This window comes from Pteropus medius, unplaced genomic scaffold (assembly GCF_902729225.1).
Source record: "Pteropus medius unplaced genomic scaffold, Ma_sr-lr_union100, whole genome shotgun sequence".
Taxonomy (NCBI): domain Eukaryota; kingdom Metazoa; phylum Chordata; class Mammalia; order Chiroptera; family Pteropodidae; genus Pteropus; species Pteropus medius.
Window position 1 is genome coordinate 4,740,075 of NW_024354499.1, and position 25,823 is coordinate 4,765,897.

The 25,823-nt window shown below is 33.8% G+C and overlaps 1 protein-coding gene across 1 annotated transcript in view; it reads right to left on the reverse strand.

The window, feature by feature from the left end:
• Positions 1-25,823, reverse strand: part of EXOC6B (exocyst complex component 6B) — a 517,527-nt gene that overhangs the window by 282,195 nt on the left and 209,509 nt on the right. The window contains exon 8 of the mRNA XM_039852508.1: positions 22,723-22,791. Within this exon, the coding sequence (XP_039708442.1) occupies positions 22,723-22,791 (69 nt within the window). The remainder of the gene's footprint in view (positions 1-22,722; positions 22,792-25,823) is intronic.

Here is a 25,823-nt window from a genome sequence, read left to right on the forward strand (position 1 = left end):
AATGTGTATGTCCTTTAATTCATTTTAATAATTTTATCTGCTACAGTCACGCTACCCTGAACAAGCAGGGTCGGGCCTGGTTGGCACTTGGATGGGAGACCACCTAGGAAGACCAGGTGCTGTAGGCCTTAAAAATAATAATAAGAAGAAGAATTTTATCTAAAGTGATAATCAGATTAGTGAGAGGAAAAATAAGTTTGAAATATGCACAGATGTAAGAACTTGGGTTCATATTCTAATAGCATGAGTTAGAACCCTGGATTCTCCACTAACGATGTGATCTTAAGCATTTTATTTAATCTAAATCTCAATTTTCTCACCAGCAAAATAGGGATATTAATACATATACTTGTCAGGGCCACTACGAGGATTAACTAAGAAAGTAAGTGTATGAAAGCCATATAATATGATAGCTAGCATCCAAATCATATATTATGATATCTAGTATGTAGTCAGTACTCAATAAATGGTAGCCATCATCATCATCAACACCGTCGTTGTTGTGATTAATTCCAACAACATTAAGTTGAATTAAGTAAACCTATATAGAGAATACAAAAACAATAATGTTGGGTCTACATTTATTGACATGAACAGATAGTTGTGATATAGTATATGTTAAGGGGTAAAGCAAATTGCAAGAAAACATACAGTATAATTAAATTTTTTTAAAAGTATGTCAAATGTGTCCAGAGAATAATGTCTGTAAGGAAGCAGACCCAAATCGTGGTAGAATTGTGAGTAATTTGGTTTCTGCAAATTTTTCTATTTTTTTTTTTTAAACAATGAACAATGACACTTAAGAAAAAAAATATAAGTATTTCCTTCATTCCCTTTTATCAAAGGCATCGCTGACTGATATATCACTATGTCTACTGACTGATCTCACCAGGTCAGGGCAAAAAGAGCCTAGAGCAGACAATGGTAGAATGATTAGTATAGAAACTGCCAGATGCCAAAATAAAGAACACAAGAAGTGGGGTGCCGGGGGTGCTTCCTCTGAAGCTGATAGGTGAGAATAAAAGTGGTTCCTGTGCCATGCCTAGAGTTAGACAGGGTTAGAGTTAGCAGTGCTGGCATCTGGAAAGGAACTCATTGTCCTGGTAGCAATAACATGACCATAAAACCAATACTTTGTGGACCCTGTCATCTACCACTTTTGACTACAGACAAGGTGGCTGGCTATCTGATGACTCCTCCCTGTAAATACTGAGTATGTAACTCTACTATAACTATGTGAGATGATTTCAGGCAACAGAAGAAACCCTGCACAGTAGAAGCTTTTAACAAAAGGTCTTTTGAAATAGTCAAATATCTGAAAGTCTCCCTAAGAGAGTAATAAAGCTATGCCTGGAAAGAGGGGAAATTTTTGCTCTTTTCTGAATGGGAGGGCCCAAATGAAGCCTGATCCTGGAACAAACTGCACAATAATCTGGCATTATGAAGGACTATTTGGCAACTCAAGGAAGGATGATCTACCCTAAAACTGATCCAGAATGAGTTTGGCTCTGCCTAAGCGAGGGCTGGCACTGATCCTTTTAAAACAGCAGTCTTAGCACCTGCCCCTCTCCTCTTGACTTTCCCGAGCCAGGTCTAGAGCAAAGAGCAGTCAGAGAGCACAGGGTAATTTCTAATTAAAAAATAAACCCTTAGGATGAACTGTAGAGAACTATCCCGGCAAGGTTGAAATTTTACATAGCTTTGCAGAACCCTGACAGGCCCAAAGAGACCTTGTATGACGACACTAACACATTATTAGAGTTCCTCATATGGCAACACTCCTAATCTAGGGAGCAAACTATTGAACATATTCTGTCCGTCTTCTCTCTCTACCTCAGTCATTTTTCTAAGCCAAAACCAGTGTGGTTTATGTGACTGTCTTTCTCCAGGTCCTTATATTAGATTTCCAGGTCTTTGCCAATATTAGAAGGTAGGGCATGACTGTTATTTTCAACGTAGTTTTTCCCAGAAATAAAAGAAAATTCCTTTATTGATCAAAAATTTTATAAACAGTTCTTTCTTCTCAAACTTCAAAGACTAGATATTAATGCAAAACAATGCCAATGCATTTCTTTTTTAGTAATACCTTTAGAATGTATTTACGGAAAAAGTCTTTCTACTTACTGCACAGTATTTGTCCCCGAAATAGAAACACTGATACAAAGAAAGTAAAAACAGGTTTCAAATACAACTCATAAAACCAGGCTTGGCTTGGCTCCTACTTCTACCAGTCATTAGCTCTGTGAACCATTGGGCAGATCAATTAATCTCACTAAGTCTCAATTCTCTCAACCATCAAGTCAATATAAGATGCTCACTAAAAACCTGCTTATGTCAGACTGGTATCATGAGGCTCAAATGAAATAAAGTGTGTGTGAAATTACACTGGAAAAAACATGAAGCTTCTAAACTTACTTGAAAAAACTCAGCAGTCTGGGATGTTGACTATAGAATACTTCAGGATGATAGCAAATATTGTCAAATAAAGAAAAGAGACAAAAACTATCCTTTCTAATGAGGATCATAGTTTATTACTTTTCTATTTTCACATAGTCAAAAACTGTTTGAAGAGGAGATAGATATAGCACTAAAAATTAAACTGGATCCTCTGTGTTTGCCATTCTCACAAAAGATATTTCATAGAAGCCACAAGGAAACAAATATTTTTAATTATATTGGAAAAAAAGAGAATGGAAAACTGAAATAATCTATGCTTCAGGTTTTAAAAAGCACATAGTAAAAATTTCTCTAAAGATGGTACATTTTAACTACAGTTGACCCTTGAACAACATGGGGGTTAGAAGTACCAACCCCCACATAGTCAAAAATCTACATATAATGTTTGACTCCACCCAAATTTCACTAATAGCCTACTGTTGACTGGAAGCCTTACCAATAACAAACAGTCGATTAAAATACATGTTTTGTGTATGTATTATATACTGTATTTCTATATTATGTATTACATATGTATTATATACTGTATTCCTATAATAAAGTAAGCTAGAGGAAAAAATTAAGAAAATAATGAGAAAATAATTTACAATGCTATACATACTTATTGAAAAATATCAGCACGTCAGTGGACCCATGAAATTCAAATCCATCTTGTTGAAGGGTGAACTGCATATAATTCATAAAAATAAACTTTACCTAAGAGTCTTGATGAGGTGGTGTTGAATTTAAGATTTGATGACGTAGAAGAGGCAAGCTTACACAGGCCTTAAGAAATAGTATAAAGAATTAATATATATTGAGCAATCACTATACTTATATGTGCTATGAAAACAATCTTATTATCCCAATGATTCTTCTCAACAACTCTTTAAAGATTTTCCAATCTCTGTAAGGAATTGAAAACCAAAGTTACAAAGTTCACTGATGACAAACGAATGTGTCTGATACCAGCTCACACTGTCTCTACCACATCACCCTTTCCTATGCAGGTTTTTCTGTCTCGTTCCATAGACTCTACCTTCCAATAGCCTGACATGAGCAGCATTTTTTCTCTCCAATAATGGATGAAGGTTTCCTTCTGAAACTTTCCCCCGCCTCAATTCAAACTTTTAAGACTAAGTCACACTAAATATCAGTGGAAGTAGATAGGCCTAATGTGATTTCAGGTAATTTCAATCAAAATTGTTTTAATAAAAGAATGTATTTCACATTGATTGGAAATGAAAAGCTTAAAATAGAAAGAGAAAGGTTGCTAATCATATTTACATCTCTTTCCCTGTTTAAGAACAAGGACCTTCTCAATGTCATTCATGTTTACAAAGGTGCTGAAACTTTCAGCCAGGAACTCTTTTCCCCAAGCAAGAAACCCCTGATGCCTCTCTTCAAGCCTAGAGTGCTAACTGGCTTGAAACCATCCGAATAAAATAAAATACGTCTGTAAAAAATAGGTGCTCGATGAATAAAGTATAGTTGTATTAAAGTATTAGTTACTTAGTTTTTCAGTGTAGTTGTTTTCCTTTGAAAGAGTGACCTTTAAAGAAAGTATGGTGACTAAATTCACTTGAGGGATACTAGATCTGTACATACTCTTTGCTGTAAGCATCAAAGTCTTTTCTATTTTGGTTCCCCAAAATAGATAAGAAAAACCACTCTGCGTGGCCTGACAAATACATCAATGATCTAAAAAGAACTACTGGTTTTCAAGTTACACAGAAGAAAGAAAAGAAATATATAAAATCTTCCACCCATGTTTTGTGGCAATTCTGTTAAGATTTCAGGGTAGAGGTAGTGCTTATAGGAAATTCCCAATAGCCTTTTGACAAATGCTAATGGAATTTCTCTGATGACGTGACTTTCAAGTAGAAACAGTTGAGGGCACTTTATTGGGGCCTAACTTACAAATAATTAATTTTATAATACTACCCCAGTTCAAGACATATTATTAAATGCACAGTATCATACATTTTTATTTTTTCTCTTTTATACCCCATTTCTAACCCCATTTGCCTTATCAACACAAGTACCCACTTTCATATATATAAGACATCATTCAAATGAAACTTTTATATTTACTTAAAAAAAAGATGTCTTTGAAAAAAGCATGTATATGTTATTTTATGAGTTTGTTTTAATTTATATAAATGATATTGAGCTATCAACGGTATTGTTTCTTACTCTGATTCCCCAGCACCATTTCTGAAATCTTGATATGTTGTTATACATAAACAATGCTTATAATTTACAATTGCTTGTCCTATGTTGCATATTACATTCATCCATAGGTAAATACCAATGTATTTTACTCATCTGGTCCCCCGTGATGAGCTTCCACTGTTTGCTAGCAGACACAATGCCAAAATAAATATCATCATAAATGTACCCTTGTAGAAATAAAGGAGAGCTTTGTGGGATACAAACCATAACAACATAGCCTCAAGTCTTGACAGCAAACCACTAACCTCTACTGCACAGAAACTTTAAATGAATTAGAAAAAGGGCTGCCAAGTTACCACAAAATTCCTATTGAAATTATAATTTGAATTTCATTGACTTTAAAAATTAAATTGGGGATAAATGACTATCTTACAATGTCAGACATCCTATCTATTGAAAGAGTATCTCTCTCCCCATTTATTCAGTACTTCTTATATGTCCTTTAACAAAATTTTGAAATTTTCACCATAAAGGCCTTATATATTTTAGGTTAATTTCTGCATAGCCTATTAAAAGGTTTATTTATTTTCATTTGTACTTTCTTGATGGATGTAATTGATTTAGATAAATGCCACTGTGCATGTTGTACAATTTTTTAACTCTAACTTCTTTCTTTTTTAATTTCTTTTTTCTGGGCCTAGGACCCTGAGAATAATGAACATGATGGGTGGTAGTGAGTATCTTTGTTCTAGTATTTCTCTTTGCCTTTTCCAGATTTTATTGGGAACCTTTCCCAAGTTTAGTCATTAAGTATGATCTCTGCTATGGATATTTCATTGATGCCCTTTACTATATTAAGAAACTTCCATATATGTCGGTAGTCATCTCATATCTTATCTTTATCAATTATTTTAATGCAAGAATATGTCTCACACTTCTTTGAGACATATATGTCTCAATGTTTAAAACACAGAAAAAAACAATACTCTTAGACTGACTGACCTTTTTTCCAACAAGCCCACTGCAAAATGTGTCAACAGGAGGTTTAAAAGAATGAAAGAGAAAAAGGATGATATTTCCCATCCTGGCTTCCTGTTATGGAGCCGGCCTTGTCCAGATGTATGTGATTCTTTTTGCTATGCACCATGCTTCTACCTCCTGCTTAAGCAACTCAAGAGTAGGAGTCTGATTTCCCCCTTCCCTTAAAGTTGCCCACAACTTCACTCCTCAATGGGACTGCTCCCTGCTGGGGTCTCAGGTCACAGAAAGCCCAATAGCCCTGAAAAGTATCTATACCATGGTTGAGACTTAGTGAGATGAAAAACACCCCCAAATTCATATATATCACTAATACCAAATATGACCCACCTAATTAAAGATAAACTAAATCTAAATCATGGGATTATGATAACAAAAGATGTTAAGATTACCACAATCATTTGCAGAGGTACAATACTAGTACATATACATCATAATGTATACGATGAAGATTTAGCTTCAAGCTCTTAAAAAATAAGCCATCTGTGTAGGGCACTGCAATACTTATATATTGGCAGCCTTGCCACGGCATGAAAGAACCAATATTTCCAAAAGACACAGCCAGGCAGCCATCAAAACTTTTTTCCCAGTCTATTCTCTTCAGAGTAGAATACACTGTAGATTTCAGCAACAAAAGCTAATCTTTACAGAGTAATATTAAACATGCACTGCATCCTTTTATATGTATTTATAATTTCATAAGTGATTAAATCTTCAAGATTAGAGTTCTTCTTTCTTTTATATTTTGTAACCTAAAGTGATGCAACTACAGTGGACTCACTTATCTATAGCTAAAATAGTTTAAAAAAAAATGATGACTTTCCTTAAGGTTTTAGTAGCTTATATAAAAAGTTTTAACAGAATTCATGAGAACTACCATCAAGATTTCTGGGTAAAACTCATAATTTTTACAAATATCAGCGTGTAATTAATGAATCTGATTGCCCAAAGACATTCACTGAGGTTCTAAATTTATTCATAAATGGTATATCAATTTGACAATAGTTATTGGTATTTTTCAGATGTATTGATCATCATCAAAATTGAAAGAAAAAAAGAGAGTGTAATAATTTTGGCTGATATTCTTTTATGGAAAAATATTAAACATACTAATACTAGACATGACCAGAATCTCTTCATGATAAGGGGTAGGGGGATACTCAGGTATATATATATATTAATTTATATTTGATGAGGAGCAATGTTTGACAGAAATGTAATGCAAACCTCAAAAGTTAACTGCAGGTACAATTTTAAAATTTTCTAGAAGACAGTAAAAAAAGTAAAATACAGGTGATATAAAATGTAATAATATATTTTATTAAACCCAATATACCCAAAATATTATAATTTTAATATGCAATCAATATAAAAACCATTAATGAAATAATCTATTCCTTTTTTTGCACCAAGTCTTTGAAACCTAGTGTGTACATTACACTTAAAGTATACCTTGATTCAAACTATCCATATTTCAAGTACTCAAAAGCCACATGTAGCTAGTGGCTAACCGTATTAGATGACATAAGTCTAAATCATCCAGAACAGAAATTTTACCCAAATGCAGAAGGATGGACCATGTGCTCTACATACAAAAAGTATGCAATAAATATTTGTTGAAAGGATGAATGAACAAAGTGAGTAAAGTGAGAAAAAACCTAAAGCAACTAAACAAGTACAACACAAGCGTGCAAATGGAAAGATAAGCCTTCAAAGAGGACTTGACTCTAGGTAGAGTTCTCTGCATCCAGCATCTGTGGTCTGCTATGGTCTGCTATGCTATTACTATGATTCTTAAGTTACAGGAACAGAGATCTATAGATGAGCCTGTAAAGCTAGGAGTAGACACTGGAGGAAATAATGACTCTCAGAGGACCCAGTGAAATCTAACAATGTCTCACTGAACCATGTAGTTTAGTACCATTTTTCTATTAACAGGATAAACTCAAAGCATCTAATTCACCACAACACACCACTATCCACAAAACTGAAGCACAAAAGCTGTCCCCAAAATCCAGAGTAGTGCAAGACCTCCAGCTGACAAAACAGCCTTCCAGAATTGCTTGATTTGCCAGTAGAGCAAAGAAAAGGAAAAAAAGGAAGAAGGGGGAGGGGAGTATCTAACATACTTCTTCTGCCCTGTTATTTCTACTCCCCACGATGACAAGACCTTTGTGAAGCAGGCAAGGGAGCTGAGAAGAGAGAACTCAATCTCTGCAGTCCAGGCTGCTTCACATTTTTCAGAAATTACTGCATGTTCAAACAATGGAATATTTGTCAAAGTACAACTTGATCACCAGAATTCATCTGTTTTTCATAACCACATTTGACCTAAACTGTGCTGACTAAACAAGGTACCCTGTGTTTCACAGTCTGGAAAATGTGGCTTCCACCATCGTTTTTAGACCGCACTAAAACCTCTGGCCCCTAGACTACAGCCATTTGGTAACTAAATGCATTCAGATTAGGCCAAGGATGATGTCTGCTGGCTTCCCTTGTTACATCAATCACAGATATTAATTTTTAATTCATGTTTTGGTTAATTTCTCTTTTTTATAGGGATCTAGCAAGAGAGTGTAAAGGACCTACCAATTATTTTTTTTACATTTTTCTTTCCCTATGGGTTATGTGCATACATATAAATTTACATATACTAACACACATACTCTTAACTTTTTATTTGGAAATAATTCAATTTACAGAAAAATTGTAAGAATAGTATGAAAAAATGCCCATGTACTCTTTACCTGGATTCACCAAACCCTTACTATTTTGTCCCACATCCTTTATCAATTGCTCTCTTTCTACAATATATTTTTTCCTTAGCCATTTGAATGTTATATACATCAGATCTCTTTACTCTTAAGTACTTCACTGTGTATTTCCTGAGAATAAAAAAGATTTCTTATATAATAACAGGATTGTTATCAATTTCAGCAAATTTAACATTTTCCTAATCTGCTGTCCATATTCGAACTTTGTCCGTGAAACAAAAATTTCTTCTATAGCACATTTTTCCTCAACTATAAGATTCCATCTAGGATAGGGGTCAGCAAACCATGGCCTGTGGGTCAACCCTATCCCATTAACTTGTTATGTAAATAAAGTTTTGCTGAACTACAACCACACTCATTCATTTACATATTGTGTCTGGCTCCTTTTGAGCTGTAACAGTAAACTTGAGTGGTTATGACAGAGACCCTATGGCCCACAAAGCCTAAAATATTTACTATCAAGCCCTTTAGAGAAAATGTTAGGCCTACACATTCATTAGTCTAATTTCTAGTCCCTTATTCCTTCCTCCTTACATTCTTTAAAAGTCCTTTTTATAATATGAAACGTTGGTGATTGGCAGCGGGGGAGGGTGAGAGTAAGCAGAACACATACAAATTGGAAGAAGAAATATTTTGTTAAGATTTAGCACGTTCTGGGTACTATGCCAGGTGTTTTTACCTATATTTTTTCATTTCATTCTCACAGAAAAACTGTAAAATAAACACTGTTTGCATTTTTTAAATGGAGAAATTGCAGCTATGACAAGTTAAGTAACATGTCTAGGTCAAGATTTAGATTCAAGCTTATCTGATTTGTCCTCAGTTTTTTAAAAACACTGTGTTGACTAGAAATCAATTACTTTCTAATTTTAATTGTTTTTAAAATTACAAAATAATTTTTGCAAAACCTTTTATTCTTTGAAAGAAGCCACTGTTTTCTGACTAACAGAAATAGACCTATATGGAATGCAACTTTTGCACTTTGGCCTTCCCACCACTTTCTTTCTGAAATATGAAAATGATGCCTAAAGATACAGCATCCACCTTCCAAGAATGAAGACAAAAACTACTTGCTAGAGATGCAGGGCTGGAACAACTAAAGGAACCTAAGTGTTTGATGATAGTGTAGAGCCACCATACCAACACTGAATTGCCTACATCTGTACTTCTTATCATACTTAAAACAAACAAACAAACAAACAAACAAACCCCTCTATATTTGTTTAAACCATTATAGTTGTGTTTTAGTTACATGCAGTCAAATACAATCTGAACTGCTATAAATATCACCATTAAATATCATAAATGACCTCACTTTTCATATCTAAAAAAATGTTAACACATCTTAAGCTTTGAGCAAGAAGAAATCCCAAACCTTAATTAATAACACTCTATATGATAGATCAGTGAACTATATTAACCTCATCCAAAACAACTAAATCTTCTTAGACTATGGCATACTTGATAGTCCTTTCATAGCACTCTATTACAATTTTTACATTGTACTTTCTTGAGGTATTTTGAGTATTCATTCAGTCAGTCAGTCATTACACAATTATTTGTTGAGTTCTATGTGGCAGAAATAGCACAGTATTCTGAGATTTCCAAAAGTTAAAAATATTGAGGTAAGAAAATAAGATGGATTCTGCCCACATTCCCTGAGAAAAACTCGGGTGTGAACAGGCAAAAATTCTGAGTTTCTACTCCAGTGTTGAGGTCCTAAACTACTTCACCTCTAAATTATGGTTTGAGTTACAGGAATCCGAAAAAGTAGACTCCATTACAATTCCAAACTCAGCTATTCCAATCCCTGACAATTTAAAATAAATCAGTTCTAGTCATAGGTTAAAAACAAACTCTTCATTACACCTGCTACAACCAACCACAGATAAACATGAGCTCCAGTTATGGCATTTGCTTCTGGTTAGAAGGTCATTTCGGTAGATGCAACTTACGTAACTGTCTGAATGACCAAATTTCCCCTATAAAACAAAAGGAAACTCCTCCCCTACATGTCCTCTTGTTTAGATCATGAGGCTCTGGCTACAGTTATTTATGCTCCCCCTCATAATATCCAAAACTATTGGGACATTGTATTAAACTATTCAATATAGAAGACATTTTAGAAAAGGAAAAAAAAAAAACTAGAAATTTTAAATTTAAAAATTGAAAATAAAAAAATCTGGCAATCACAATCAAAGTAGAAAGAAAAAGAAAGAAAAATATGGTAAGAGGTCTGGTTAGCTATATGAGATGAGGGAAAGTAGATTATAAATGCCATATCCAGAGATCTCAGCAATGGGAGAAATTTGGCATAATTAAATAGGAAGAAACAACAACAGGAAGAAAGAACATATGAAGCATGTTTCAGGAAAGAGATCTGCCTGTCGGGGCATCATTATGAGAGAACATGGGGGCCTGTGTATCTGTAGCATAGACTATGAGCAGGCAGGAGGAAAAGAGCAACTAGAAATGAGGTAAGAAAATTAAGCCAAGGATAGAATATGGAAGACTGTATAGAGCAAGTTAAGAAGTTTACTTTATTCTGAGAACAATGAAAAACTAAAGTACCTAAAGCACAGTTATGATATGATTTAAATTGTGTTTAGAAAGATTATTGGTTGTTGTATGGAAAATAATTTCTTGTTCACTTTGTCAGAATTTGAAAAACAATCAATTGTTGTGGTGTCTAAAGCTATTTAAGTGAGATAGTGTTTAAAAATAATAATAATACGCAAGCACACTTGAGAAGTTCCATCTTTCTTAAGTAAGCATTTTGAAAAACAAATGCAAGCATGTCTAAGAAAAAAAAATTTGTAATCACTTTTTTTTGCCTCTTGTTTTGTTCAAAGCCAATTGATACGTATGCCCATGGGTAATAAGGTCACCAGGTTAAAAGAGCAATATGACAATCATAAAAAGTTAGATTACAGCTACTACAAACCAGGGCCCATTAGCCCATACTACAGGAAAGTTATCACTATAAATGGCTTTTCCTGTGTCCTTATCAATGCAGTGCACAAAGTATCTCACCCTCAGCTTTTCTCTATGATCTATGTAGTGTTTACGCCTATCTAACCTCACCAGGCACTGGTGGGTCAGTGAAACTAGGAGGCAGTGAGATATGGCAGGAGAGTGATGAGACAATCTGTAAAGTGTCAGGAATGGACAAGGAGTGACCAAGTATTTCAGGGCAAAAGTTTCCACATTAAAAAAATATATCTCTCTAAAGAAAATGCGTAACATACGTTCTTATTGCTCAGAAGTACTCAAGATCACCATGAAAACAAACCAGAAAGCTTCCAACTCTGTTCTAACAATATAAGCTGCCTCCTCAACAGTGCAACTTGCATTTGTCTTAGGTAGCGGGGGAGAGCAGATCAACATTCTGAGAGCGAAAATAGAGCCCATTTAGAATGAAAAATTTTTTAAAAAGTTACAAAAAGGATGAAGAGAATAGTATCTCAATACCAGCACCTAAAATGTTAGTCATACAAAGTTCTTAAAAAATAAATTTCAAGTATATAAACATCAGAATTCCTTTCTAACATCAATGTCATCCCAAAAGATTTGAAAATGGCACCTACTCATTTCAAATTACTGTTCTCAGAAAGGCTTTTCCATTTAAAGTTCAATGTTCTTATTTCCCAAAGAAAATGTAAATATTTCAAATAAATATGATAGATTTTTTTAAAAATCAGGCCTCTTCAGAGTCTCTTACAAAGTAGTTTTCTCTAGATCCATTAAATTATACTTTTTGAAAGCAGAAAGTGTCCTGATCATTTTTACATCTTCCACTGTATTAAGAAATGCTGTCTTAAATAAGATTTAACGTGTTTTTTTTTCAGATCTTCTCAGAATATACTTGAACGTACAAACAAGAACTGTAAAAAAATGAAGACAGCAATACAGTACACAGAGTTTTGATGATATCTGAAACAGGGACCGCCCTCTCCTTTTCATTTTAGCAGATCAACTGATGAGACTGGTGTTCCCCGGAAACACAGCTCCAGAAACAACTTTAAGAAGATCTAGATCATTAAGCTGTATGCCTCTGTCAATGCTGGAATTCTATATCCACAACTTCCAATTTCATGTAACTGGCAAAATAAAGTGATGTTTCCATCCCTCTGTAACACCATCTTTGGAAATGTCACATAAGAAAAAAAAAAACCTTATTCACAAACTCTAGGCACCTAGAAGTTTGCATATAAGCCTCCTTCTCATTTGTCTTAATTTCTACCTTAAGAATAGTAAATGACCCTACCTATGTTTACACCCAAACCAAATATTTAAATGTTCACTCAAGTGTCTTTGTAAAATATTGAAAGAGTTTAAATAATGGATTTTTATTACAGTTATATAAAATAAATACAAGTCAATAGTCTCAATGTTTGTAATAGAATCAGAATAGCTCTTTAAAAAACTAAACTATAGTAAAGTACAATCGATTTTAATGAAAACTAAAAAACCAGTCAGAGCTCTATTTATTTGTGAGTACTAACTGCCAGATCAATGGTCAGTGAAATCGATGTATGAATTTTTTTCATTTGCCAATCAATTGTTTTAATATCAAGATGTAGCAGAAATGCTTTGCTATTTTTTTAAAGGGGGTCTCATTTTTTAAATCAATAACAATTTAAAAATCTGGCCATGAAAAATACATCCACTCCTTCAGATTTGCTTTAAGTCTATATTCCAATTCTTGCTGCTAAATTTACTTGGTTATTAAATAGCAACAGTGCCTTCTGCAAAAAGTTCAGGAGTAAGAACCCTAAAAATCTGACCTCTGGTGTCAACAAAACTACTGTTTCATAGCATGGTTCAGAGTGAGGCCAGTCTCTACAAGTGAGGTGTGTTTACTTCATATTTAACATATAAGTCACTTATTTAATGTAGTGAAATTTGTGAAGTACTATGAGGCTGCTAAACAAAGTAGTCTATAAAATCCAAGATAATACTATTCTAAATACACACATAAACAACCCTTGAACTACCACTATTCAATAGGATCTTTAGTCTAACCTTGAGAATGCCAGAACTATTTATTTTCTTCTATTAAAAACTTCAGTAGTCTTAAACTCTTCAAGTATTTATTTCCCAAGTGCTTTACTATAATAGACAATTGCTACCAAAGTTCTTTCATTAAGTAATTTCATTAAGTAATTCCCTGGACACTTCAGAAATCATATCACTTAGAACTGCTTATAACTGTTCCTTTTTCCATTCTCCAAATCTTTTCCTTGCTATTATCTGTAGTTACGTGACCATGAATTTTGTAGTTTCCCCTGACTGCCAGTGCAGACCATGCCAGTAGAAACCCTCAGATTAGAAAGGGAGAAACATGTTCCAGGAAGTTTCCTACCCACGCCACCTCACCGCATCCCCGGCTCCAGCAATGACCATGAAGGATTATAAAGAGATTGTGGGTAAATTCTAGATTTGCTGCTGATTCACCTCTCCTAATTATAGCCAAGTACTTCAAAAGAGATATTATTAAAAGTAAGAGGCAAAATATTCTGAAATTTAACACAATTACTTATGTTCAGGGAGATTAATTATTAACTACAGTTCTCATAATTATTTCTAAATCTCTGCTATAAATCCTTCTAAGTAGAATAATTTGGGGAAAAACCTATTAGTTTAGATGTTGAGGCTAACTTACTCTTAACAGAAAAACAGGTTAACTGCTTACCATGCATAATGGCTGATTAGGGAATAAGATTTGTGACACAGAAATAAGGTCACTTTGAAACATGCTTTTAAATATAGATTTTGGCAAGGCTTCCAAATATAACAAAAAGACAAGGTGGAAGGGGGTCCACCTTGTCTATAAGAAGACTTATAAAAGGGATACACAAATGGAATTGGGGTAAGCTATTCTAAGCATAGGTCTATAATCAGTAGATACTTAAAATCTAAGTCAGCCTTACAGTTCACGTTAGATAAAGGATTCTTTCTAGGTCTATGGATAAGATTCAGGAGTTGGGGAAGCCTCTAAAATTCTAAGCAAAATATTACATGCATGTACATATGTGCATTTTGTCTGAGAAAGGTTCACAGTTTTCAGAGGCCCCTTGCCCATGGAAGTTTAAAAGAATACTGTACTTGCTAGAACCTTTGCAATAAGGAATTCACTGCACAATGACATTCTTCATTCCCTTATATCTTTGCCTGGTTTATAGTCAGTCTCCTTTAGTGATTAAAGGAGAATTATATACAACTGAGGTCCTTATAATTCATGTAACATTGAGGTGTTGCTGCTTACTAAAAAAATTTATACATTGCTACAATTGCAATCTCTGCACCCAAGATGTCAGACATCTTTAAAGTAAATTTGTTATTATAGTATAACACAAATACAGAAAAATAAACAGATCAAAGGTATATATTAATCAACATTTTTAATCTAGAATTTTTTAAATTGTTAATAAGCAGATGATGTAGATACTACAAGATCATAAATGAGACCCACAAACTAGAGGTACAGTTGTATTTATAGGTTTGCTCCCCTGGTCTCTTAATGACACCCAACTCCTTGTTATGGGACACATATACATTCTTTTAGTAATAGAAGGGTTAGTGAATGGCAAATTTCGAGAAGAGTAAGAAAAATGCTGCAGGGTATAGAGGAGCTAAAAAGTATATACACATCTTTGTCCAAACTGAGCTGGGTTCAAGGCTTGGAGCCCATACACATGGCAGACATTACTGTGTTGACAGAGTTTTCAAAAAATCTGCCAGACAGACTGGTTTCTACTTCATTAGACAGATAGCCCACCCATCTTTTTAACTACTATGACGCTATGTACAAGAAGCTCAGATTATTATTATTCATTTCTCTTCCAGAAAAATATTTAGCATGTTATTCCCCCCTCTTAAAAAAATTATCTTTAATGACTATAAAATGTTTTATATCCTGCCCCTGACCTGCCCATCTCTAAACTGTATATGAAGATTTAAACAGTATAAGTTATTTAAAACAATTCTATCAAATGCACCTACCTTTGCCCTACACAATTCCATTGCATTACTATATCAAGGACCAAGTCGCAATTAACCACTATCTGACCCTTGTTCACTTTCTTCCCTCGCCTCCTCCTGCCAAAGTTTGCCCTTCCTGCCAAAGTTCAGCACTTCCTAGAAAAGTCTCACTGCCTGTTTGATATTGTACTTCACTTTAGTCACCAAAGGAAGAATTTACAGGTGCTTGGCCCCATCTATAAGACCATGACCGAAATCTGACCTCCTGTTACAATACGTGAACTCCTGCCCTACTGATAAGGCTGGCAGATATAAGTAGGATTTTTCAAATAATCCTTTGGGAATTTATAAGCAGCACAGCCATAAAAGGGGGGTGAATGGAAGGTCGGTTTCACTAAAAATAATAAATATTGCCATGTTTATTCAAAGTGTGCCTTGTTATCCTCCAGGCCAAAAGTTCAGATAAACACTATTGTAAATGACAAAATATTAGAACTTTTTGTTACTTCTGTTATGATCCTTCCGGTGGACACCAATAAAACTGTTTTCCCTCGTATGAGTCCTAGCCCTGATATTGTATAACACTGCCTGAGACTAGAATACTGGATTCATTTGCAGGTCAGAGAAGGGTAGTTATCATTAAAAATCAAAAACAAACATTTATTGAGTATTATATACTACTAATACTAAGTGCTAAGTTCAAGGGCTAAAAAAAGATGAATAAAACATGGTACTTGCCCTAAAAGAGCTTATAGTCTATTGAAGAAAAAGAATACATATTTAGAATACTATGATATAATATAGTAAGCACTAATAGACACATGGAGTGGGTCCTATAATAATACAAAGGGCACGGGGGTCCAATCTGAAACATCAGGAAAATTTGCTGGAGGACACAAGTATGAAATAAACATGAATCAGTAAAATAAAAAGAAATAGGAATAGGAATTCAGGCAGAAGAACTAGCATGAGGAAAGGATGAGAAGCATGAAATAGCATAGTGCATTCAAAGAACTAGAAGCATTTCAGTAACATTAAAGCAAGGTGGTAAGCTGCAGGAAATATAGCAGACAGGACATGGAAAACCTCCTATACTACTATATGCTAAATTTTCTTCTATACTTCTACATTTTACTCCACATATGGCCAATAAGAGAATTTTAAGTAGATAAAACATACATCAGATTGGTATGATAGATTATTATTGCAATAGTGAGAAGTGAGTTAGCAGCTTATGATATAAGGTAGGAAAAACAGTTAGGAGACCACTTTCAATAATCCCAATAAGAATCTGAACTAGGGCAATCATTTTATTTTTTTAAAAAAATTAAGTTTATTGAGGTAACTGGTAAATACAATTATATAATTTTCAGGTGTACATTACAATTTGACATCTGTATATTCTATTACGTGTTTACCACCCAAAGTCCACTTTCCTTCAGCTACCATATATTTGATCCCCTTTATCCACTTCACCCCCTTCCTACCCCCCTATAATTGACCCCCTTTACCCCAGCAATCATTTTAAAATGAGACAAAGTACAACGTTTTGAGATAATAGTAACACATGCAAGATTTGGAAATCTGAATATGATATTGAGAAAAAAGGAAGAGTTTAGGTTTCTGCCTGATAACAAGATAGATGTTATTACCTCAACTCACTGTAAATTCAAACAAAGTAGAGTTTAGGGAGGTAGGGGGAGATAAAAAGTTCATTTTGAAACATAGAGAATTTGTGCTGTCTATGGAATATCCAAAAGGTAAGGTTTGGAAGTCATTAGCACTTCAAACCGTGAAAGTAAATAATATTATTCAAGAAAGGCAGGAGAGAAAGAAAGAAGTGGAAACTGAAGTACACAAAGAAGTAGGGCCCACAAAGCCCAAAACAGGTAGCATCTCTCAGAAAGGCTAGTAGAGAAGAAGGAGACATATAGGAAAGGAAGACAAAGGGATTAAGAGTTTTAAGGAGTAAATTATCAACAAAGCCAAAAGCAGCTGAAAGGTCCAGTAAGATACAGATTCAAGGCAGTGATGTGAACAGAAAATAAATACACTAGGTTGATGAGAGAATGAAAAGGGAAGAAGTAGAGACAAGTATTGGAATGGAAACGAATGAGAGAAATAAGGTTTATTTTCTCCTCGGTCCTCATTTCTCTTCTCTTAAATCTTTTCTTAAAGTCTAATGTTAATATTAACTACATCAGGAAATAAAAAAATAATTATGTTACAAATCTTTATATTAAGTAGTCCATTTTCAAATATCGTTGTCACTAATATTATGTGGACTTACCCTTCACCATATAATACAAATTAGTGATTTGAGAATGATGAAACAAATACAGAGAAGTGACAAATTACAGTACCCAAAAAGCTTTAAAAAGAGTCATCCCTAGAAGTTAGACACACTCTGGACCTTCCTTTAGCAAAAGAGATATCTGAGTTATTATTTAAAGCCCTTGTAGGTCTTTAAATAAGCAATGTCTAAAAAATAACCATGCATTCTAGAAAAAAAATAGAGTTGAGTTCTTACCACTAGTTACATCTTTTCAAAACCTAGAAATTATTATAAATAGGGAGGAGGGCGGTTTCTACCATATAAACAATGCCTTATCAAATTTTATTTAAAAATTATGAATACCAAATGTTTTAACATCACAGAACACCAGTATGCAGCATTCATTTTTAAATGGAAAATTTAAGGTCCTCCTGTTTAGTCTTCACAGTTGAAGACTATATAATCTTTGTATATTTAAGAATGTGTAAATTTTAAAGAATTGATAAACTTTGCATGTTGATGGCAGAGACTAGAACCTCGTTCGACATGTTTATACATTATGTCATATATTTTTTAAAATGCTAATAATGTATCTAATCAGCATCAGAATATTCCTAACCTGATGCTCTTCATTATTCATAAATTCTGTGATGCTCATTATAGAGAGTGAGACAGAATGTAAGCACTGTTGACTCGTCCTACCTCTCTTGGTGGGCCTCTGTCATCGTCTCAAAAAGAGGAAAGAAAAGGAAGGAAGGAGAGGAGGAGAGGAGAGAAGAGAAGGAAGGAAGGGAGGGGAGGGAGAAGGGAGGAAGGAAGAGAAGAGAAGAGAAGAGGAAGAGAAGAGAAGAGAAGAGAAGAGACAAGAAAAAAAAGAAAAGAAAAAAGAAAAAAGAGAAAAAAAGAAAAAGGAACGGAAGGAAGGAAGGAAGGAAGGAAGGAAGAAGGGAAGGAAAAGAGGGAAGGAAGGAAGGAAGGAAGGAAGGAAGGAAGGAAGGAAGAGAAAGAAAGATTGATTGATTTAAATTCCACAGGATGTTCAAAAAAAAAAAGCAGTACTATGTCCTCATCAAGTTGGATTTAACTTAAAATTGCAAGGATGGTTTAATACCATAGAAATCTATCAATGAAATTCACCACATTCATGAACGATGGATAAAAACCACAGAATTATAGCAATACATTTAGAAAACAAATTCAATAAAACTCAAATTTATTTATGTTTTTATTTAAAAATATCAGGAGTCTAGGAATAACTAGATGAATACATACCAAAAACCTACTGCTAACATCAGTTAAAGGACAAAGTAGAGATATGTTCTGAGATTAGAAATCAGACAAGAATATCTATTATCACCTTACTAAACAACAAAGTGATGATCCTGGTGAATACAATAAGACAATAAAAAGAACAATGAGATATATGGATTAAAAAAAAAAGAAACAAAAGTTAACATCTGCAGACATTATGACCAATTACACAGAAAACATATCATAAACCAAAAAACAAACTATAATAAAAGAATTGAGCAAGGTAGCCAGATGTAAAGTTATCTTACAAAAATCAATAGTGTTCCTCAATATCGGCAATAACTAATTAGAAATAACTAGTTTCTATTAATAACTAATTAGAAAATAGCAACAAAAACTATAAGTATTTTGCTATTAAACTAACAAAGAATGCTCAAGACTGTAAGCATAGAAAAAAAGCTCAACTAGGGGTGGTTTCATAGAGTAGTGGTTAGCACGTTTGCTTTACACGCAGAAGGTCCTGGGTTCAAGCCCCAGTGGAGCCATGGACCATACCCCGGGTGCACCAGGCCCCCGGTGCACACCATGAGCATGTGGGAGGAGACGCCCCACCTTCAGAGATCCAGTTCTTAAGGGGAGATGGCAACATCCATAGGTCAGGGGTGGATGTGAGGAGGTGAAAAAAAAAAAGCTCAATTAAATAACTGAAAAGTAGACATTATTCTTTCATGAATGAGGTAACATAGCATTATAAAACTGTCAGATATTTGTACACCGATGTTCATATTAGCATTATTCATGGTGGCCATGACATGGAAGCAACCGAAGTGTCCTATGGTAGATGACTGAATAAAGAAGCTGTGGTACATATATATACTGGAATATTACTCATCCATGAGAAGAGATGAAAAATTGCTATTTACAACAACATAAATGGAACTCGAGATAATAATGCTAAGCGAAATAACTCAGACAGAAAAAGTTCAAAACCACATGATATCACTTATATGTGGGATATAAACCTAAAAGCAACAAATGAACAGGACAAACAAACAGAGACTCATAGATATGGACTAAAGACTAGTGGTTACTGGAGGGGAGGAGGGAGGGAGGAGGTAGACGGGGTAAAGGGGGTCAAATATGTGGTGACAGAAAGAAATCTAACTATGGGAGGTGAACACACAGTGTAGAGAGATAGATAGATATATATATATATATCTATCTATCTCTCTACACTGTGTGTAGATATATATATATATATATGCCTTACTTTTAAAATGTACAGCTGAAACTTATTGAATTTCGTTAACCAATGTCACCATAAAATAATTAATTTAAAAAAATAAAACATTAAATAAATAAATAAAATATGTCAAACATTTAAAAAAAACTGTCAGTTCTTCCCAAAATTTACTTATTAATTCAATCAATTCAAACCAAAATTCTAGAATTATTTTTTTTATGAACTCAAACTGATTCTAAAATATATATTGAAAAAAAGTCTATAAATAGTGAAAGCAACTTAAAAGAGGAGAAATGAGAAAGGACTTCTTTTACCATTTATACAGATATATTTCAAAATCATGTACAATAAACTATAGATCTGCAAAATAGATTCATGTAATTATGGATATTTAGTGTATGCCAGGGGTACTACCAGGAGTCACCAGTGATAGACAACTTATGTAGTAGCTGGGATTGGTAAAACTGAATTTATCATATAGAAAAAAAATTAAGTTGGATCTCTACCTCATACTATATACAATGATGAACCAAAGGTAGATCAAAATCAAAATGTGAATGATAAAATGTTAAAGGTAACGTAAGGGGAATGCTCTATGACCTTGAACAGAAAAGGTTTGTTTGTTTGTTTGTTTTTAACAAGATGCAAAAATACAAACTGCATTAAAAAAATTGATGGACTTGATTACGTCAAAGTCAAGGATTTCTGTTTCATGAGAAATAATATGAACATAGTTTAGAGTCTAGTAGCAAACCGGGGGAAAAAAAAACATTTGCAACAACCTAAAATGTCAATATCTACAATATATAAGAGATTTCTGAAATTTCTCTTTCCAGCAAAAAGAAAATACAAAAACAAGAAATCCAATACAAAATCGAACAAAGGTTAATGATAGGCAGTTTAGACAATACAAATCTTAAATGATTAGTTAAGTCTTTAAAGAAAAGCACAATGTTATCAGTAATCAGAGAAATGCGAATTACAACAAAGATCAATCATTCAATATTCACCAGTTTAGCAAAAATTAAAAAGTAGTGAAATTAAGTATTATATATATATACATATATAAATGATCCAAAAATTCTACCCTTAAGTATAGAAACCATAGAAACTTACACAAAGTACATAAGAGGGTACTACTGGTTACAGAAGAATATTAGATGCAATTTAAGTGCTGATCACTAACATAATAGATAATTAAAACACAGCAAATACAAACCATCATTTAACTATCATGCAAAAGTGAGAAGCAATGAGCTAGATATACAGATGATAACAAAGAGAGATATTAGAAATAGTGCTGAATAAAAAAATATAAGAAATAGAACTAGATCCAAAAGATAACACCATTTGAGTAAATTAAAATCACCTATATGAACAAAATCACTGTATACTTTTCAAGGACACAAATACAACCGTGATCATATATTAAACATATTAGAGTTAGCTGAGGATGAAAAATAAGTGGGCTTGTGAATAGGAGACAAACGGACAAAAAAAATGACAAAATACAAAAAGGTGCCTTGTAATAATAATAGTGTGTCACAAACTAAGATATATATGATTTATTTAATTCTCTATACATGAGATTAGATGCCTTGATACAACTCAATCTATACCCTGCTTCATCTTTATATAACAAGGAATGATAGATGAAGAAAAGGAGTGGAGAGGGGAAAAAAAGGAAGAGGCAAGAGGGAATTAATTAGAGAGCAAGGAGAACTGGAAGGAGAAAGGAGAACAGAGGAAACAAAGCTACCGGGTCTTTTCTGTAATGGAGATGAGCACAAAATACTGCAGGCCGCAAAGTCCACACACCAGTCCTGAACTGTCTGGAGTTATGACTAAATGACACCACGTTAAATATATGAAGAAAGAAAATGGATAACAGGCTGGGCAAAAAGATATACTCAAACATATTAAAAAAGAACCTCATAGAAGCTTCGCTGAATTTTGCTATATTGAAAATATCAATAATGGACTTCTCTCATTAATTTGTCTTTGATGAAACTTTAGCCTCATAGTTTAATTTTTTGATTGATGTTGGGTGTCTCTGTGTGTCTGCATGTATGCGCACTACTAAGATGGAGATAGGGCCATTTCTTAGAATATTACTAACACCGACAGAATGATCCCCCCAGAGAGGTTCCCCTTTCTGTATGTTTTGTTTGACAAAAAGAACAACTGTCATCAGGAATAAAAAAAAGATTTTACATATATTATTTTAATATGTAAAGATAGGCTATTGTTATTGAAATAACTATATCAAATTAAGAACTGCAATCTGAATGTGTGTGTGAATATTTTTAAGCATAATCTAATAATGTGTTGATGACTCACAGAAATTAATGTTACTAATTGTAGCATATTACATGGCAAACAAAAAAGATTGAAGAAGAAAAGAAAGGATTATTTTTTTAATACTTCTTAAATAATAGTTTTTCTTTTCTTACTCTTAATGACAAACAGAAAAACCATCAAAAATGGGAAAGCAGAGTTTGAATTCAATATACGGATTTATTAGGCAGAGCCAGATAAAGACTCACCAGGACAGAATATATGTGTAGACAGCGATAAACAGGAGAAAAATCCACCAAATCTTGGGCTCCAGGTACCTGCAAGACAATCAAGATGGTCACAAAATATTCAAATAAAGCTATTAACAACAACTGCATTCAGTTGTTGCTAGCTTCTAAGAGAGAAACACAAACCAAATTAACACACAAACCACATTCCCAGAAGACTGGTTTTGGTATTTTAGTCATGGGGCTAATAAACTGAAGATATCACCATGGCTGAGACACAGAAGGATGGACAGCAGAGAGGAGTAACAAGTGGCACTGTTCCTGAATCTGCTTTTAGACATACGCTTTGGGTCAATGGCCTACAAAGGGAAAAGAGGAAGGTGAGAATGTGACTTTGAAAACTTGATTTTGCCTTCTTAGACACATGGCAGTCTACAAGAAAAAAACTATGTATCAGTGGCCAAAACAAAACTTGCCACAGAAGATGAATTAAACGGCCCGCCAGCCAACTTCTGAAGGACATAGGAATTAGTGCATATTTAAGTCAGAATGCAGTCAAAATACAAAAATATGCTAAAAGGATTGGAAATCATATAAAAAAAATAAGATAAGGCATGGAAAAGTTAAACCTAGAGGTAATACCAGCAAATTAGAATATGAACAATGTGTATAGATTAAACCTAGACATCGCAAGAGAAAGTAAAACAAAAGACATCAGGTAAGAACTTGAGTACAGTCACAGTTCTAAAACTGATTTGTTATGTGTCCTGACAATGAATAAGTCACAATTTACTTTGGCCTCAATTTCCTCAACTAAAAAAGGCAACTATCAGTTGACCTACAGGAATTTAATAAGAATAAAAGGAGACACTGAAAGTGAATATTGAACAAAACAAAATAAAGCAAAAAAAAAAAAAGACAAAATTACATAAAGGAAAAAAAAGCCTAGCTAAAGTTTTTTACTCTAATACTAGTAATTTTATGATCTATCAGAATATAAGCAGCAGGCACATCTAAGTTGGGTTGAGCTGATTCATGATTACAAGGTCAGTTTCTCTTATTTCATAAGGTAAGTCTCATTTCTTCTTTTGGGACATAGCTTCGTTGCCAAGATGCCTTCCCTAATGAAATCTACTCATTCTACAATTTCTTTTTTAGTTACTAAGTATTTTATTGTATGTTGCCGCCAGTGTATATAAAATAATTACCCTTGTGAAATAGAAATTCATGAAAATTCAGAGAGGTAGATGTTAAGGACTGACAAAAGCAGAAGTTTGTGTATAGTTTTTCCCTCCAAAACCATCACATCTCTGTATTTACTGGTTCAAATTTATCAACAGTTTTGTTCATTTGCTTTACATCCATAAAGGCAGAGATTAAATCTTTATGTTTAAAAACTTCATAACGCTATATATTTCTAAGTACTCAAAACAAGCTATTATGTAAATGCAAAGACTGACAGTAAGGTACTCAAGATCCTACATTACGGCCTAAGCATAGTTTTACTTTGAAAAAAAAAAAGTGTCTAGAAAAGTTAGTGGGCATTGCAAAATTACTGAGAAAACAGTTTATGGACAGATGGGTACATGTAGTTTAAAAAAAAAAGCAAGATTAAAAAGCACATAAAAGTTGTAATGTTAAGAGTACAGTCATTTTCATCTTAATAACACAAAAAGAGGCAACAAGTGACCATTTTAGGCACTCTTATTTGAATTGACAACATTAATGCATTTTTAGTATCTCTTTTTTGATTGCAAATGGAAATTTATTTTATCTTTCCAGAAAACCAGAGGCTACCAGTGAAAACTACAGCTAAGGAAAAGACAACCTCAAAAGAAGAAAAATAGAAAAATTTCATAAAATTATATTCATAATAGTATTTAAACTACATAAAAATTAAACATGCATATTAAAAAAGACAAGGAAGAAACACATAAAAAAACTTTAGTTTGTACAGGAAATAAAACTTTTTTATTTCATTTAGGATTAACGATTGTAAAGTTATTTATTATAAATATATATTTATAAAAAGTTTAAGGAAATTCTCTTTACCTAATTTTGAATAACAAATTCAATCACAACTTTGTTTATATGTTCTTCTTTGAGGAGTTTATTTATTTTGCTTGGCTTTGAGTCAGAGCCATAGTTTAATTCAAAAGGAAACTGCTTCTAGCCATTCCTCAGACAGAGCCTTGGCCTTTTCACATCCTTATAGAATGAATATCCACATTAGGAGACAATTTCTCTAAAAATTTGTGATGAATAAGCAAAAGGGGTCCTTTTAAATGGCTACTAAGATTGGTTTATCTGGGCCAACTAAAAAGCATATATGTTTAGACAGGAGACAAAGACCTTTCCCATTACCTCCACCAAATATTAATAGCTAAACTTATTCTCTGTGAGACTGACTTGACATCATCACACTCAGCTTCAAACTGTTTAAAGTACCCTGACCTGGAAGTATTGGTTTTGCTGTTTCTTAGCCTCTGAAACCATAATCCAGTTAAGCCCTTCTATGCACATGACTGCCTGCTTTGAAAGCCGTGCACAGAAATCTAGACAAGATGGAGCAAAATAGGGCTTCGGTTCACACACTTTACCTCCACCTCCAAAATAGCCTACTATTTAGAAATCATTTTTCCTCCATGCTCCCTTCTGTGAGGAACAGTGGGAACACTGTGAGGAACCAAGAAGAGTGCTGTGAGGAGAAAGGTATGTAAAGCACGCACTGACTCATGTTGCTCTGAGCTAGATGTGTTTTCTCTACTTCCACTAATGAAAAAGAATCACATCTAGGGAAAGGCAAAAAGAGGAGAGCAACCTACACTGTACGTGAAGGAATGCTACCCGTTTGGAAGGATAAGAAATGAACTTTCAAAAATCTAAATAAATGGGGGTGGAGAAGAGAACAAAAGGCAGTTTTATCCGACTCACATAAATAGGTCTGTTTTAAGGTCCACCTTTTGCTCCCTGTTCAAAATGCTAAATCTCTGTCAAAATTGTCTTCATTTTTCTTCCCCTTTTTGCCCCTCCCTCCCCTCAAGTTGCGAGAACGATTCAAGCAGGTTTAAGTTTCAGTGGGGGCAGAGGGAGGGGTCCAAGGACACTTTCCTAAGTTAACA